Raw genomic sequence first — 14550 nt, forward strand, 5'->3', positions numbered from 1 at the left:
CCCTTCTCCTGAAGATTCTTTTGGTGGTTGCTCACATGAACCATACTATCGAACTGGGCAAAGCGGTGTCTCTTTTCCTCCTTCAGGTACCTAATTTTCTACTGGCAAATATTGTCAACTTTTGTGAAGTTTCTCAACCCTTATTTGTCATTCAGTTAAGAGACATAAAACCCGGAAAAAAAAAAGAGATTGGTGATCGGTTAAGGCTGAAAAATGCAGCTGGTTTCGTAATCTCACTTGTAAGCCGCTTTTGGTTGTAGGGGATTCAAGCACAACTTAGGACTTACGTCTTAAAACCAAGAATAGGAAACTCGGAGTCCAAAGGGCTCTGTGACTGTGACCTTGTACTTGTGGAAACACAAACGCGTAATTGCTCGCAAGAGTGAAATGCAATCAGCATTACCTTGACTATGCTCCATTTCTTCCAGCCTCTGATTCTGTGATTTGAAAAGTATGATTCCTTTTGCATCAATTTTTTTGCTTATTTATGGCGCAATTTCTTGCTTCATGTTTTGATTTGGTTGTTTTGTAGAGGCCTATCTATTATGGGATATACATTCCATTAGGACTAGAAGACGGGTTAAATTCTTCATTATGTAGCCTCGCTTTGACGCTGCAGTAAAACAACCACCATCTCTTTGTATTGATTTAGCTCTTCATCTAGCTTCTTTATTACATCGTCTTTCTCTGCTATAGTCTCTAAGAGTTGTCTATTCTCTTCACTAAGAACCCGAAACTGGGCAATGATGCCATCTATCTGCACCTCAATGGCTTCGTCACTCAGCTCAAACGCAGTCTCTACAACCCTGAGTACCCTCCACAAGCAAACCACCACGATTAGGCCGGCCCCCTTTGTCTGGAGAAACACTTGTAGAACCAAGGCTCCGATGGCTCCTGCACCATCCACCACACAACCCGGGCGTCGAAAGAATGAGATGCCCATTCCAATGGATAAGGCTATGGATTTGGCGGCTAGAATGCTCAGTATCACTGTTCCTCCCCAACGGTACCACTCATTCCCGTTCTCGATTTTCTTGTCAGATTTGCAGGAGAGCAGAGATGAAGATAGTTCAAGGGAAGTGAATAGGATGTCCAAAGAAAGTAAGAGAATGGTGAAGACATGGACTGGGTACGACTCTAGGAAATTAGTTATGGTAATTCTCCATTGTTTCTTGCCGGTGATGATCATCTGTTGATTTTTTGGACGGAAGAGACAAAAGTGTCGCCATATTTGCCTTCTGTGCCAACTCTTTAAGAGGTTTTGGATCGAAATTTCAACAGATTCAACCTCTCCAGTTATGATTTCATTGGCTGAATTCATTGGAAGAGAACTTGCAAGATCTTGATGATAATGATGAATGGAAGAGAACTTGCAAGATCTTGATGATAATGATGAAGACGATGATGTGAGGTTTGAGCAAAAGGCAACAACCCAGCTTTATGGTTGAGAATTGGGTATTTTGGAGTTGTTGCTTGAAAGGCAAGTAAGCATGGCTGCATTCTTTAGGGTAACGATTGAAAAAGCATGAGATATGGGCTTACATTCTCTCCGAATATATCAATAAAATTATATAAATATATAATAATGTTGCTTTTTGGTTTCTTGTTCCGCAAGTTTCATTCTTCTGCTTGGGATATTTGGCTTTGGGGGCACGAACTATTCAATGGTTAGTTTTCATGCGATCAATTTATAACCATTGAATTTGTTTAAGAAACGGACGAATACAAAAGCGAAGAACTCATACGTATGCAATGACGATTGCCCTTCAATAAAAAAGCTTATATTATGTAATATTATGAAAATCGTAGCATGTGATTAATCGCTTTTTGAATCTTCATACCTTATTTAATATTTGTAGGACAAAAAAAAAACGTTCATCGAATCCTCATCTTAACCTTTGAAAGATCTTCCTTTACTAATTAATCTAATCATTGAAATATCCCAACTTTTTTTTATTAAACTTAATAATTCACCAAATTTTAATATGGTTTTACAAAAGAACAGTATGAATAACCAATTTTGTAATAATTTTCTAAAAAGTATGAATTTATAAATAAACGAATCAAAATTAAACTATTTTAAAGAATTCAAGTTTAAATTTAATTTAGAATTTATATCTAAAAGTCGGTTAGATATAATTTTTAAAAAAATGAATAATTCAAATTGAATACATAAATAAACGAATCAAATTAAGTTATTTTAAAGAATTCTAATTGAAATTTAATTTAGAATTTAAATCGAATACTAATGATAATGAAGAAAGAAAGAAAGAACAACCAAAACTCAAAATATAGATCAACTTTCTAATTTCTAATTTTGTTGTCTGGTCATGAAGAAATTTCAAAACTTTGGCTTCTACATCTTATTACGCGTCTTGTTTTTATTTGTAGTTCTCACACGTGTCATTGTTATACATTGTTGGACACGTGTCATTAATTTTTTTCCTTTGATGTTATCATTCGGTTAGTAATTTGTATATTATTTGGTTTCGAGGGCAAAATATTTAGAATGGTTTTATAAATTGTAACATAATGATTTTTAGAATGGTTTTTATAGTTTTTTAAAATTTGGTTTTTTTAAAATCCGAAAATTTATTTTATAAAAAAATCAATTAAAAATCAAAAGCCGTATTTTTTTAAATTTACAATTTTATAAAATCTAAAAACCAAAAACCAAAAACTAAAATAAAAAATCCAAAATAAAACCACCATCCTATTCTTTTTTTTTTTTATCTATTTTCAAAATATCACGAGTTTATAATATATTTTGAGGATTTACGGAAGAGTGAGTGAATAAATTAGAATTTTTAGTCCCGAAATAGTAATTTTTAATTCGAAATTAGAATTTTTAAGGAGTGAATTTTGCTCTTGTTTTTTAGTTCCTTTTTTTATTTGACCTTTTGACTCTTCTTCCATTATTATTCGTACACCTCAGCAATGGCGTTGCATGCCTTCTTCTTCACCACCTTCCCTGCCACTCTCGAGTCCTATAAATTACGTTACAAGCAAAATCCTTTTCTCAGAAACAAAAAAACGAGAAAAAGAAATCTTCGAGACGCAGCATCCATGGCGACGAGTGGAGTACGAAGGATCAAGCTCGGAAGCCAAGGCCTTGAGGTCTCCGCGCAAGGCCTTGGTTGCATGGGTCTCTCCGCCTTCTACGGCACTCCGACACCGGAATCCGAGGCCATCGGTCTCCTTCACCACGCCATTAACTCCGGCATCACCTTCCTCGACACCTCTGACATCTACGGTCCCGAGACCAACGAGATTCTCATCGGCAAGGTAATCTAGATTTCCGATAGTAGATGTTCACTTCAATTTCCGCAATCTAGGACGTTGATCGAGAGGTTGATAAAGGCGGAAGCAGAGTATAGGGAAAATGGTCCGTTTTAGGGTTTATGCACGATTGTTGAAATCTGCCAGGCTCTGAAGGATGGAATGAGGGAGAAGGTAGAAGTGGCGACCAAATTCGGTATCAGTCATCTTGCGCAAGGGGTGAGCGAGATAAGGGGAGATCCTGCGTATGTCAGGTCTGCTTGTGAGGCAAGTTTGAGAAGGCTTGGCGTCGAATGCATTGATCTCTATTACCAGCATCGGATCGATACCCGTGTCCCAATCGAGATCACTGTAAGCCTTTCTCGGCGTATCGGATTTTCGAATGCACTCAGTGCCAGTTTACTGGTCAATGTAATCTGTCTCAGGCTCTGAAATGGTGTCTTGTTTCTGCTCAATTTTCGGGTCCTTTTGCAAGATGGGAGAACTCAAGAAACTGGTCGAAGAAGGCAAGATACAGTACGTCGGGCTATCTGAAGCTTCTGCCTCGACTATCAGAAGAGCACATGCTGTTCATCCGATAACAGCTGTTCAGTTAGAGTGGTCCTTGTGGTCGAGAGACGTTGAAGAAGATATCGTCCCTGCCTGCAGGTCCGGAATCGACTTGGACTCTCCGAAACTCCTTCTCGACGCCCTTATAACGTCTCCTCTTTTTCATCTTTGTAGGGAACTCGGGATCGGGATTGTTGCTTACAGTCCTCTCGGACGAGGCTTCTTTGCATCGGGACCCAAGCTTCTCGAGAAACTAGAGCAAGGTGACTATAGAAAGGCAAGTACGCGAGCACTGTAATTGGTTTGATGGCTATCAGTATATATATATAAGCCTTTCTATATGAGTGTTCCTGGATGCCGCGAATTCGGGTACCCGATCATGAGGAAAACCTTAAAATCGGGTTCGAATTCAGGTAATTGACTCAGACGGATATTATCCCCATGGGGTGGTTTTTGCAGGATCTACCGAGGTTCCAAGCCGAAAACGTAGACCACAACAAGGTTATGTACGAGAAGGTGACTTCCATGGCGGAAAAGAAACAATGTACTCCGGGGCAACTAGCACTGGCGTGGGTTCACCACCAGGGAAACGATGTGTGCCCCATTCCAGGAACCACCAAGATCGATAACCTCATTCAGAACATTCGAGCTTTGTCCGTGAAGCTCACTCCCGAAGAAATGGCTGAGCTCGAAGCCTTTGCCCGGCCCGACTTCGTTAAGGGGGAGAGGTATAACCGTGACATCCCTACCTACAGAGAGTCCGACACTCCGCAACTCGGGTGAGTTGCACTCGTTCTGCTTCTGTACCACCGAGTCGCATGTAAGGCTACTGAGATAAATGTAGTGATTTTGTTCTATAGAAAAAAAATAACACGCAATGTAAGATTACTACAAACAAACAAAGCGCAGGAAGCCATATCCTTATAAGGGCACATTATATTTCTCTTATTTTATTGACTTTTATTTAACCCTACAACACACATTTGCATACTACAGGAGGATTTGAAGGCACATAAAACATGTAATTGAAATATCTACAACAGCTGGGCTGTCATGCCCAAATCTATAAAATTTAGATAAGCATCTAAAATAATCGATTTCGAGATGCCAAGGGTGAAACCTGTGGCAAAGCTTGCGTCGGTCGAACACGTTTTTCCACCGCCAAATCTCGCTGTCCGACAAGAATTCCCGTTGTAGCAGCTTAGGGCCAACATTCTCTGCCAAGGGTCATGCCCTTTTTGGCGAACTACCTCTTGTGTTATCCATCAGCTCCTTGGCTCCTGCTTCAGACGGATGCTCGCGGGCACGGTGTATGTGACTGGCTGAATGCAATTAATTAAAACCATCGATTTAACATTTACAAAAACATCAGCTAATAACTTCACCAAAATGTGCATTAATGGCAATCTGATACGGGAAAAAACATCAGTAACATTGTACTATTTCAATCCATACCTGATCTCATTCAGAGAAACTACAAGACAACTTACTTGTGTTGTACTCATCAGAATACTGCTCGCAAGATCCTCGTTAATTGACACGGGTAGAGGCGGCATCCGGCTCATGATTCCGGGCATCTCCCTCATGCTGCAACAATCAGATAAGCAATTTTTGCAAATCAAGCTTTAATCATAGAGAAGGGGAGGAGGAGAAAGGAAGTGGCCTCAAAACATGCTAAATCCACATACTCATTCAGGATGGCACTGATATTATTTCTTGCCTGAGAAAAGAGATTGATGTTATCCCGTAGCTGTATGCAGAAGTCAAGATTTTAGTGAGTAAGCTTCATTGGGAAAAAAATACGAAAACAACGATATAGAGACAATAATTAAGACAAATACTACACATATGAAAAACATGAAATATATTTTTGGCCGTCTTTTCCCTCGTCACACCAGGCATCAGACTTCTCATTCAACCAACATGTCAGTCAGGATTCGCCAACTAGAACATTACCTTGCATGCAGAAATGTTGTGAGATATTTGACTGAAAGCTAGTTTATTCTGCTGTAGAAGATCAATCGCCATCTCACTTAGACCTGGGAAAAGAAGAGGTTGGAAAAATATGCGACTTGAAGAGAGAAAAAAGGGTATCCTAGTTAACAATATTGAAATATTCTAAGATATACTCAGGAAAAAGGGCAAAGGTGTTTATATTCGGGCATAAACAAGACGGTTCACAAATCGTCTCACATGTGCCACTTCGATATAGACATCTCAGAGTAACTTCTTGCAGCATATGATATCTTTTAGATGAATCACAAATGCCTCTGTCGCGCCTTCCGTATGACGATGACGTAGAAGAACTAGATGATAACAACAATACCTTGACCTAAATTACCACTAACCTTCACAAGGCAATCGTACGCTGTGGTACATACTGTTCATGAATGAAGCAAAGGCAGCATTTTGTTGTGGCATATCTGGGAGCTTGTTCAGCTTCAGAGTTGGAGATGAATCCACCGGCTTATCCTGAAGAAGATTTGTCTTTAGATGCATTTTGCGTCATAAGAATAAGCTCACGACATATTGATTTGCCAAATTCATACACCCAAATTATAGGTTGCCATTGCATTATCCGTGACTGCATGTAACTGGAACCGTATTCTCAGGGTTCAATTTCACAATGAATGCATAACACAGTTGCATTTTTTCTGAACGTGACCTAACCAAACATGTTCTCAGCGAGAAACCCAACACATAGATAATCTAGCCAAATAAACATTTCTTCTTACGAGTAAATGCGAGTAAAATCATAATGTCACAAGGATCGAGCTTCTTCAATGGAAACTATCACAATTGGCTCACAGGATATCTAATAAAACATTCATCTGCAACCAAAATCTCTTTTAAACAAAAGCCAAACAAGAGAACCACTTATCAATTATTTGTTTTATTGAATTAAAAGAAGATATATCATAGGTCCGCATGAGCCAACACACCTTCCTGTTGCTAATCTTCTTGGCGGAACTATGTTCTTCCCCTTTCCTTCGTTTTCTCTGTGAAAATGAATGTCTCTATGTCAGTCACAGTTGAGACAAACTTAACAATCCTGACATATATAGTTGAAAGCAGATATCACTGACCGAAAACACCGGAAAGGAGTTACTTATATAAAATTATGGTTGACTGATTCTGATTAGAAAACTCAACTAATTCTCTTTCAAGCTCCATACAATTTCACAGATATGAAAGGACGGATACATGTAGTGGAGATAAAATTTGATCACTTTTGCATTACATTTTGTTAAATTGTCTTTTTCTTTTCAACTGAATCATGCTTTATTTCATTGCGATCTTGTAAAGCGTATGGATGACATAAAACACATTTACCATCATAACATAACTTTGAAGTCACCCATAAAGAAGTATATAACCATTCAGAAAAGATATATGTCAAAATAAGTTTCCAAAAATATGAAAGACTTAAGGATCTTGATAATCAGACACATATTAAAGCAACATCAGTTTCTGGATAACAACAAAAATCAATCAAGCTTTAGGGCTGTGCTTTCCAGCATTTCCTTCCACATTCATGGCTTTCTGAGCAAAGGAATCAAATCTCTAATCAATAATTCTTATCATTTCTCTTTTCACTCGTCCTTTAGGAATGGTGTGGCTCTTTTTGATAAATATAATTTCATAAACTTACAGTGAGAACATTAAAAAAAGTTTTTTCTTTAGTACTTTTATATCTTTATCATAAAGCATTCACCAAAAATAGTATCATCATCCCTAAATAAAGTTAGAAATACCCTAGCAGCACCATTTCCATGTACCATTTTGAAAAATGAATTGCTGATATATTTGTTTAGCAGTGATTAGCCCTTGAAAGTCTAGACTGATGGTAGTATTTATTTCCTCTTTGCATGCAAATGTGTATAACAAAGGACACACAACAAACAATGAGAAACATGAACATAGCTCAATAAACATAACCGAAATCATGATAAGGTAGTATAAACTTACTTGCATCCACCTGCACCTCAATGCTACATCACGTACAGTTTTATCTGGTAATGTTGCCGCAATCTTTATATACTTCATAATCTTCGAATCATCTTTGTATCTACAAGGAGCACAAACAAAGATTTCATGAATGCATGCTAAGGAAAGAGAAAAACTTTAGACAACAAAAGCCGGTGAAAGTTTAAAATCACTTAAAAGGAATCATGAAGGAACAACAAAGGATTTCAGAAAGTTTCAAGGTTTGATATTGTTCATGGTAAATGAAAAAGGCACGCCGTTGTTATTCTACCATGAATTTTAGAACTACAACTAATATAGCCCACAATATGGGGATTTGTTCATTGCTTTTAAAAGGCTAAATACACAACGATTCCAAAACTTTCAAATTTCTCCCATTTGAGGAGTAAATCATCTTAAATGACATGGCATAAACAGCTCTTTCTTCTTGCCTATTCACAACGAAAAACTAGGTTTCGTCAAATTTTTGAACTAAGAAAGCTAGGGAGCAACATAATTGAGAGCACAGAGCAAATGACAATGAATGAACAGGATTAGCAACTTGGACGGAAAGAACACCAGCACAGAAGAAGATACCTACATTTCAAGGCCTTTCTCCAACAAATACTGCTCCCCTACAGCCCAATCCATAACCGCGGAAGCTTCATGCTTGAGTCCAGATACCGAATCAAGAACACCCGAAACCGAAGCCGAAGACGAATAATTACCAGCTGAAAGAAACCCAGATGTAGTGTTCATACCAGAAATCCCAGGAAAAACTTCACCAATCGTGCTAGTGCTCGATGGACAGTAACTTTCAATCGGAATCACAACCGCCGAGCTGTTTCCGGCGTCTGATTGGAACGATAAACCATGTTCAAAGAAGCTCGATTTCATAACCCTTTTGGACTCCGACACAAAACCCAATAAAAACCAAAAAGGGCATGAAGAATCCACCAGAAATTTCACACCGGCGACAATAAAGGACAAACGGGTCTCGGAACTCAAAATTTTCTCACGACAAAAAACCCTAATTTCCGCCGGAGCTGCCACATTCAGAGACGGAAACAGCGAGAGAACGCCGGAAACCCCAAGAAATTCCGGAGAATCGAGGCAGCCGAGGAACAGAGAGAATGGGAATTGGAGAGCAGGAGCAGGAGAGAAGAAGCTTTTCGTTTTGGTGGGTTTGGGTTGTCTTGTTGGTTTCATCCGTTGTTTAGCATGGAACTCTGTATTCATCCCTCTCAGATGGAACCTTTGCTGTTGTGCCCTTAATTATTTATTGTCTAAGACCGGCCCGAACCGGCTAAAAAAAAGAGTAGACCGGTTAAGAATTCGAATTTTCGATCGGGCTCCGGATTAGAAACCCGCAACATCTTTGTTTTTTTTTTTCAAAGAGAAAATCGTGTATCAATACTAAAACTTTTATAAAAAAAATTTAAATAATTAGTTGAATTATAAAACTTTAAATATAAATATTTCAATTTTTTTTAAAAAATTTCTATATAAATATCTAGATTTTTAAAAAAAATTCAAATAAACTCAAATTTCATATATTTTTGAAATAAAAATAATCAACACATTAATAGATTTTAGATTTATTTAAGAAATTTTTAAAATGATTAAGTATTTATGTAAAATTTTTGGAAAATTTTAGATATTTATGTAGAAACTTTTATAATTCAAATATTTATTTGAAATTTTTATAAAAGTTTATATATTTATATACTATTTTCCTTTTTCTATAATATAGTAGTCTTTCCAAGTGTCCACGAACATATTTGTGTTTGATATAATTTGATTTGATAGAAGTATATATAAATAGTAGTGTTTATTTATGAGTAAATATAATAAATACAATTTCTTCTAAACTCTATAATCCATTTCTTTTAATATGTCATCGGCACATAAATTATTCTCCCTTTGAAGTTTAATCTATATTTCGATTCACTGACGAGAATCTCGATTTATTTAGTGATTGAATAAATTATGGACTAAAATGTGTTCATGTATGTGCAGATCATCGAAATGATACCGATGATATCTACTTCTCATTGTCATCAATGGTCATGATGCCTCTACAAAAAATGTGGAGTGGATGAATTCATAAACTTTGGTATTATTAAATCTAAAGATATTTTGTTGATTTTCTTATATATAAACGTTTATCATTACATTATCATGAAAATTGTTTTCATTAATTAGAGAAAAAATCCTAAATCCGACTTTAATACACTACTCCCGAAACTCTACAGAGGGGGACATAGAACCTTCATATATTTTCCCGAAAAAGGATAAATATATTTATGTTGATTTTAAAGTGTAATATATATATATATGATACACCACAATGCAAAAAAAATCATTTAGTTTCCAAAATAAAACCACAAATAGTAAAGTGATATTATTTTAGCTAGATTTATCAAGAACAACTTATCAACATCAACATCAAATTAATCCCAAAGATTACATTAATCTAAATTTATTTGGGATCGACTATATAAATTTTTCATTTTCATTCATTTCGATTTTTAATTAATTATAACAATTCCAAATCATTCTTAAATTTACCAAGAACTTTATGTACTTAAAGACAAAATGGATGAAAGGTACCAAGAACTACACTTGTACGCTAAACATCACTTCGTAACAAAAAAAAAAAAAGATTTTTTAAACTTAAATCATTTCGAGTATCCAAAAAAAATTCCAAGAAGGAATCATCATCTAATGTCTTCCCCAAAATCTCAACGAAGAACAATAATTTCAGCTCTTTGTTACCTGCCCTTATTATCAGTTTTCATGCAATGCCTCAGTGAGATAGAGCCTACTGAAGTTCTGACCAGCCACACTGCAAGAATTTGAGAGATGAGATGAGATGAGATGCAAGGAAACGATGAGCAAATAACTGGTTTATATCGGAGAACTCACCCGTTGATTTGGCTGCAGAAGTTCGAGACTTGGTTCGTTATCAGGAAGCCCTCGAGCCTCGATGGTTCAGGAATGGGTTTAAAGATGGGGTTTGATGGATCTTCCTCGGGCAATGCCTCCTCTCCAGCTGCTCTCCGGGCCATGTTCTCCGCCCTGTATTCATTAACCGTTCTCTATTAAGCCCTCATCAAATACTTCACCATAAACCCGTGTGTTTATGCAAATTATTATTTCGGAAGAACAATCTACAACAAGGATAACTAAACAAACCTACCTCCTCTTCTGGAGCCATGCTTGTTGCTGTGCTTGCTGACGGGACAGGTTCCGGTAGTAGAATTGAAACTGACAAGAAAGAGAAATCAGATTACGAATTCACGATTGTTTTCTGACACTGGAATAGAGCAACAATGCACACCTTTTGCTGCTCCATAGATAAGTCATCCATGCATTTAATCAAAAAATCCATATTGTTCTCGAGGAAGGGAGTGGTCGATGAGCGTAGACGATCATAATCACCCTAGAAAAGGAAAAATACAGGAAGAATGAAATCCAATATCCTATATTGATAGAAGAAACAGACACAAATCCTCACCAGACACATAATATAGTACCTGCGAGACGGGTGTATCTGTCTCCAGTTCGGTCATAAAGGCACTGATAAGCGCGGAGTTTGATACCTTAATCTGCCAAAGAAAGCAAAAAAGGAATGTGAAATTACTCTGCTCTATCTCTAATTCTCTATTACCAACCAAAACTACTTACCATACGAACAAATGAATGAACGAATGAGAGCAAATAAACATAAATTACATAACACTTTCCACATAATTTGTTTAGAGGTTACGCAAATAAGGGTGCAACATAAAAGAAAATCAATGCGCATAGACTTACTGGTATTTCCTCAAAGATATCCATCCATGAGAAATTTTTCTCTCTCAACCTGTAGGAAATAAGATCAGAACATGATTACTCAAAGAGAACAGAACAACAAACTTTTTGAAGAGGTGAAAATACATACTTCTCGCCCGTAAAATTTCCGTTTCGGTACAACTCCATGAAGGAGTCAGAAAGCTTCACAGCCTTCAAAGCTAATACACCCTGATCAGCTTTTGAGGGATCATATATGATGCACACACACCTCTTGATGCTCTCCTGTGACAGTAGAAGACACATTTTGTTAATACTTAACATATCTCTCCTATTTTGACAACGGTCCATAACAAGCTTGTCAAATTGCAAGAGAATGCGCAGACAAATATGCCCGAAACATTTAACAGTCCAACAGAGCCATATTAGTCGCTCAAAATAATAGAACGATGAACAGAGCGACATCCACCATTTAGATGATTGGTAAAGAGGAGCCTTAGCAGATAGGTTTGTTAAAAAAATTGTAATTTGCTCATAAATATTGACGCCAAGCTTGCACTTAAATCTTATCATTGAAACAGATGTCCATTTGTACACCTAGGTAACAGTTTCACACATGAGAACATCCGGGGGATTCGGTCAGTTTGTCCAATCATGCATTGCAGGCACCAGGAACAAAAGCATGCAGAAAAAATCCTACTTTTACACTAAAAATAGCAAAATGGATGTAGAAGGCAAAATTTCCAAATGGAAGAACCGACTTGGAACCAAAATGCGTTTCAACACAAATCTGCTACTCAGGAATCTAAATACATACCTGATAATTCATAAACGTCTCAATCAGTTCTACTGTCTGATAAGAACCAAGGATTGTTGATTGGTACCTGAAAGTATTCAAAAGGACGCTCTTAAATTGATAAAAGAATCTATCTGATAACCAAATAAGACTTTAATTACAAACACATTTAACCTACCATCCCACAGTGTTATTGTCAACGTTTACCTCCCTCAAGCATCTCATCATTTCAAGCTGATAATTAGCACCATCAGCTTCAATTTCTTCATCACCATCCCGGACCTGCGTTTTCCGATAACACAGATCAATAAATCATAGCTTTGATAATCCGGGAAAATCTGTAGCATTCTGAAGCAGCAAGGAAATCATTCCAACTTACGGGGAAAGGAAAACAGTTGGTGACTTCAAGGACGCTTCCGACATCTAGTCCAAGAAGCTGTCCAGTGACGAGAGTCGGGGCAAATTCCTTGCAGTGTTTGATTATCTTTAACACAACCTATGACACATACATAAGCAGGAAAACCCCTGCATCAATGCCTCCGTACCATGAGAATGAAAAATGCCACCACTACACCGGTTTCACTAACACAATTTAGCTTTCTCTATTCCTGGGCATATGTTCTATAACACAGAAAAAGCAAAGACTTTGAAAAACGCCTCACTACCCGGAAAATTATGTTATGAAACTAAGGCCGCAACAAAATCCAAGTTCCGACAGAAGACGAGGAAAACAGAAAGTGACCCGAGAGCAGGAGACATATAAGAAATTACCAGTCCCTCGATCTGAACGACTCTGAGGGGCGGAGCTGTCTCCTCCGTCGATATCGCCTGCAAAAACGACCTAGCCACTGCCGACGGATCACACAAACAGTAGTAACCCATCAAAACCTCGATCACAGACAAAATCCTCACGGACAAGACAATCAAATCAAATACATAAACATAGATGCATCGAATTGCGTATGTGCTTTCGAGTACACGTGAAGAAGACAGGAGAAAGGTACTGACTAGTTGCCATTAATGAAATCTCGGGAGAAGAAGAAGCTACTGAATTCGAATAGGTTCTGCGAGATAGAGAGATTCCAAGATTCCGTCACCGGAGGAAATTCTCCGCCGTGAAAAGCTGAAAATATGGGACTTTCTCGGCGAGCGGCGGAGAAGGGCAAGAGAGCCTTTATGCGTCGATAGGGCTTCTCCTTCGGGTGGATTCGCAGATGCTTTTTTCTCTCTTTTTTTTTGGGAGTGAAACGCATTGAGAAAAGAAAGTTGAATTGCAAACAGGTCCCTACAATTTTGATACTTATTGAAATTGTCACAAATATTTGTTTCCGTCAAGAATATGAAAATTCATCACACAGAAAATCAAACAAATGTGTACTGCCAAAAGAAACAAGAGCGAAAGTGTCAAGAACAAATGCAAATCATGCTCCAAATACCATCCATAGTTCAAACCATATATACAAACGAGAAATATAACAGGTTTGGAAATATTTATTATTAAAATAGAGAATAACAATTTGATTTTATTGAAGTTATACACATGAAATTAATACTATTTATTATCAATTTTATTTGAATTAGTTTAAATAATTGCAACTAATCATAGTGGCCCTATTGTTTGTAACCCACTGCCACTAACCTAGATGTCTCACCCTAACAATATTTTCCACTTAGATTTGTATAAAATTATCAAATATGGAGTTCTTTTGCTTATATGCCACTTAGATTTGGACTTTGGATTCGGACCCAGATTGGATTTCGGTTCCGTCTGAAAAATCCAAATTGTATTTTTTTTAATTAATTAAAAATAAAAAATATATAAATTTCGAAAAACAAATTTAATGGATCAGTTCAATTGACACCCTACTTTCTCATCGTCCTTTTCTATGAGGAAATACAAACACAAAGAAGATAAGATAGTATACGATTTTTATATATTAAAAAATATTATCGTTTGAATAGTACTTTAAATGTATATAAACCTGTCATTTTGTTAAAAAATAAAAATATATATATAAATTTCCGACTATAAACATGTTGTAAGTTGTAACTCGTCGGAAATTTTATACCAAAATCAATTCATAAAAAAATTCCGCATCAGTAACTCAAAATTCAAAATTTTTAAAAATTCTAATATATACACACACATATACCCATATATACAT

The 14550-nt window shown here is 36.9% G+C and overlaps 4 protein-coding genes across 5 annotated transcripts; 1 reads left to right on the forward strand and 3 right to left on the reverse strand.

Annotated features, from left to right (window-relative positions):
* Window positions 1–96: 96 nt before the first annotated feature.
* LOC104809589 lies at window positions 97–1542 on the reverse strand. The gene has a single exon (XM_010535619.1). The coding sequence runs from the start codon at window positions 1319–1321 to the stop codon at window positions 593–595; it is 729 nt and encodes a 242-aa protein (XP_010533921.1). The 5' UTR covers window positions 1322–1542; the 3' UTR covers window positions 97–592.
* Window positions 1543–3017: 1475 nt separating this feature from the next.
* On the forward strand, window positions 3018–4771 carry LOC104809591 (probable aldo-keto reductase 4). Its single transcript, XM_010535623.1, has 5 exons — window positions 3018–3285; window positions 3427–3630; window positions 3755–3927; window positions 4003–4105; window positions 4288–4771. The coding sequence occupies exons 1-5, from the start codon at window positions 3067–3069 to the stop codon at window positions 4609–4611; spliced, it is 1023 nt and encodes a 340-aa protein (XP_010533925.1). The 5' UTR covers window positions 3018–3066; the 3' UTR covers window positions 4612–4771.
* LOC104809590 lies at window positions 4745–9057 on the reverse strand. Of its 2 annotated transcripts, none has more exons than XM_010535622.2 (8): window positions 8396–9057; window positions 7798–7897; window positions 6771–6827; window positions 6177–6300; window positions 5785–5867; window positions 5517–5578; window positions 5319–5415; window positions 4745–5146 (listed from the first exon to the last, which is right to left on the reverse strand). In XM_010535622.2, the coding sequence occupies exons 1-8, from the start codon at window positions 9031–9033 to the stop codon at window positions 5114–5116; spliced, it is 1194 nt and encodes a 397-aa protein (XP_010533924.1). In that variant the 5' UTR covers window positions 9034–9057; the 3' UTR covers window positions 4745–5113. The 2 variants fall into 2 exon arrangements, with proteins under 2 accessions (XP_010533924.1, XP_010533923.1); XM_010535621.2 differs by having other exon boundaries at window positions 4747–5150.
* Window positions 9058–10342: 1285 nt separating this feature from the next.
* LOC104809592 (eukaryotic translation initiation factor 3 subunit H) lies at window positions 10343–13607 on the reverse strand. The gene is made up of 12 exons (XM_010535624.1): window positions 13394–13607; window positions 13157–13233; window positions 12765–12881; window positions 12564–12667; window positions 12407–12473; window positions 11741–11874; window positions 11614–11662; window positions 11334–11405; window positions 11138–11239; window positions 10997–11064; window positions 10723–10875; window positions 10343–10642 (listed from the first exon to the last, which is right to left on the reverse strand). The coding sequence occupies exons 1-12, from the start codon at window positions 13401–13403 to the stop codon at window positions 10585–10587; spliced, it is 1011 nt and encodes a 336-aa protein (XP_010533926.1). The 5' UTR covers window positions 13404–13607; the 3' UTR covers window positions 10343–10584.
* Between the last annotated feature and the right edge of the window lie 943 nt (window positions 13608–14550).

The sequence above is a fragment of the Tarenaya hassleriana genome, unplaced genomic scaffold (assembly GCF_000463585.1).
Source record: "Tarenaya hassleriana unplaced genomic scaffold, ASM46358v1 Cleome16, whole genome shotgun sequence".
Classification (NCBI taxonomy): domain Eukaryota; kingdom Viridiplantae; phylum Streptophyta; class Magnoliopsida; order Brassicales; family Cleomaceae; genus Tarenaya; species Tarenaya hassleriana.

What these genes read in the sequence shown, in the direction of transcription:
- LOC104809589 (XM_010535619.1), bottom strand. Translation starts at nt 1,321, where the DNA reads ATGAATTCAGCCAATGAAATCATAACTGGAGAGGTTGAATCTGTTGAA.
- LOC104809591 (XM_010535623.1), top strand. Translation starts at nt 3,067, where the DNA reads ATGGCGACGAGTGGAGTACGAAGGATCAAGCTCGGAAGCCAAGGCCTT. An exon ending in GATATCGTCCCTGCCTGCAG is followed by an intron (nt 3,928 to 4,002) that starts GTCCGGAATCGA and finishes TCATCTTTGTAG; the next exon opens with GGAACTCGGGATCGGGATTG. An exon ending in AGCAAGGTGACTATAGAAAG is followed by an intron (nt 4,106 to 4,287) that starts GCAAGTACGCGA and finishes TGGTTTTTGCAG; the next exon opens with GATCTACCGAGGTTCCAAGC.
- LOC104809590 (XM_010535621.2), bottom strand. Translation starts at nt 9,033, where the DNA reads ATGAATACAGAGTTCCATGCTAAACAACGGATGAAACCAACAAGACAA. An exon ending in AGAAGATTAGCAACAGGAAG is followed by an intron (nt 6,301 to 6,770) that starts GTGTGTTGGCTC and finishes AATCTTCTTCAG; the next exon opens with GATAAGCCGGTGGATTCATC. An exon ending in ACAACATTTCTGCATGCAAG is followed by an intron (nt 5,579 to 5,784) that starts GTAATGTTCTAG and finishes TTCTGCATACAG; the next exon opens with CTACGGGATAACATCAATCT.
- LOC104809592 (XM_010535624.1), bottom strand. An exon ending in TCGTTCAGATCGAGGGACTG is followed by an intron (nt 12,882 to 13,156) that starts GTAATTTCTTAT and finishes TATGTGTCATAG; the next exon opens with GTTGTGTTAAAGATAATCAA. An exon ending in TATCTATGGAGCAGCAAAAG is followed by an intron (nt 11,065 to 11,137) that starts GTGTGCATTGTT and finishes CTTTCTTGTCAG; the next exon opens with TTTCAATTCTACTACCGGAA.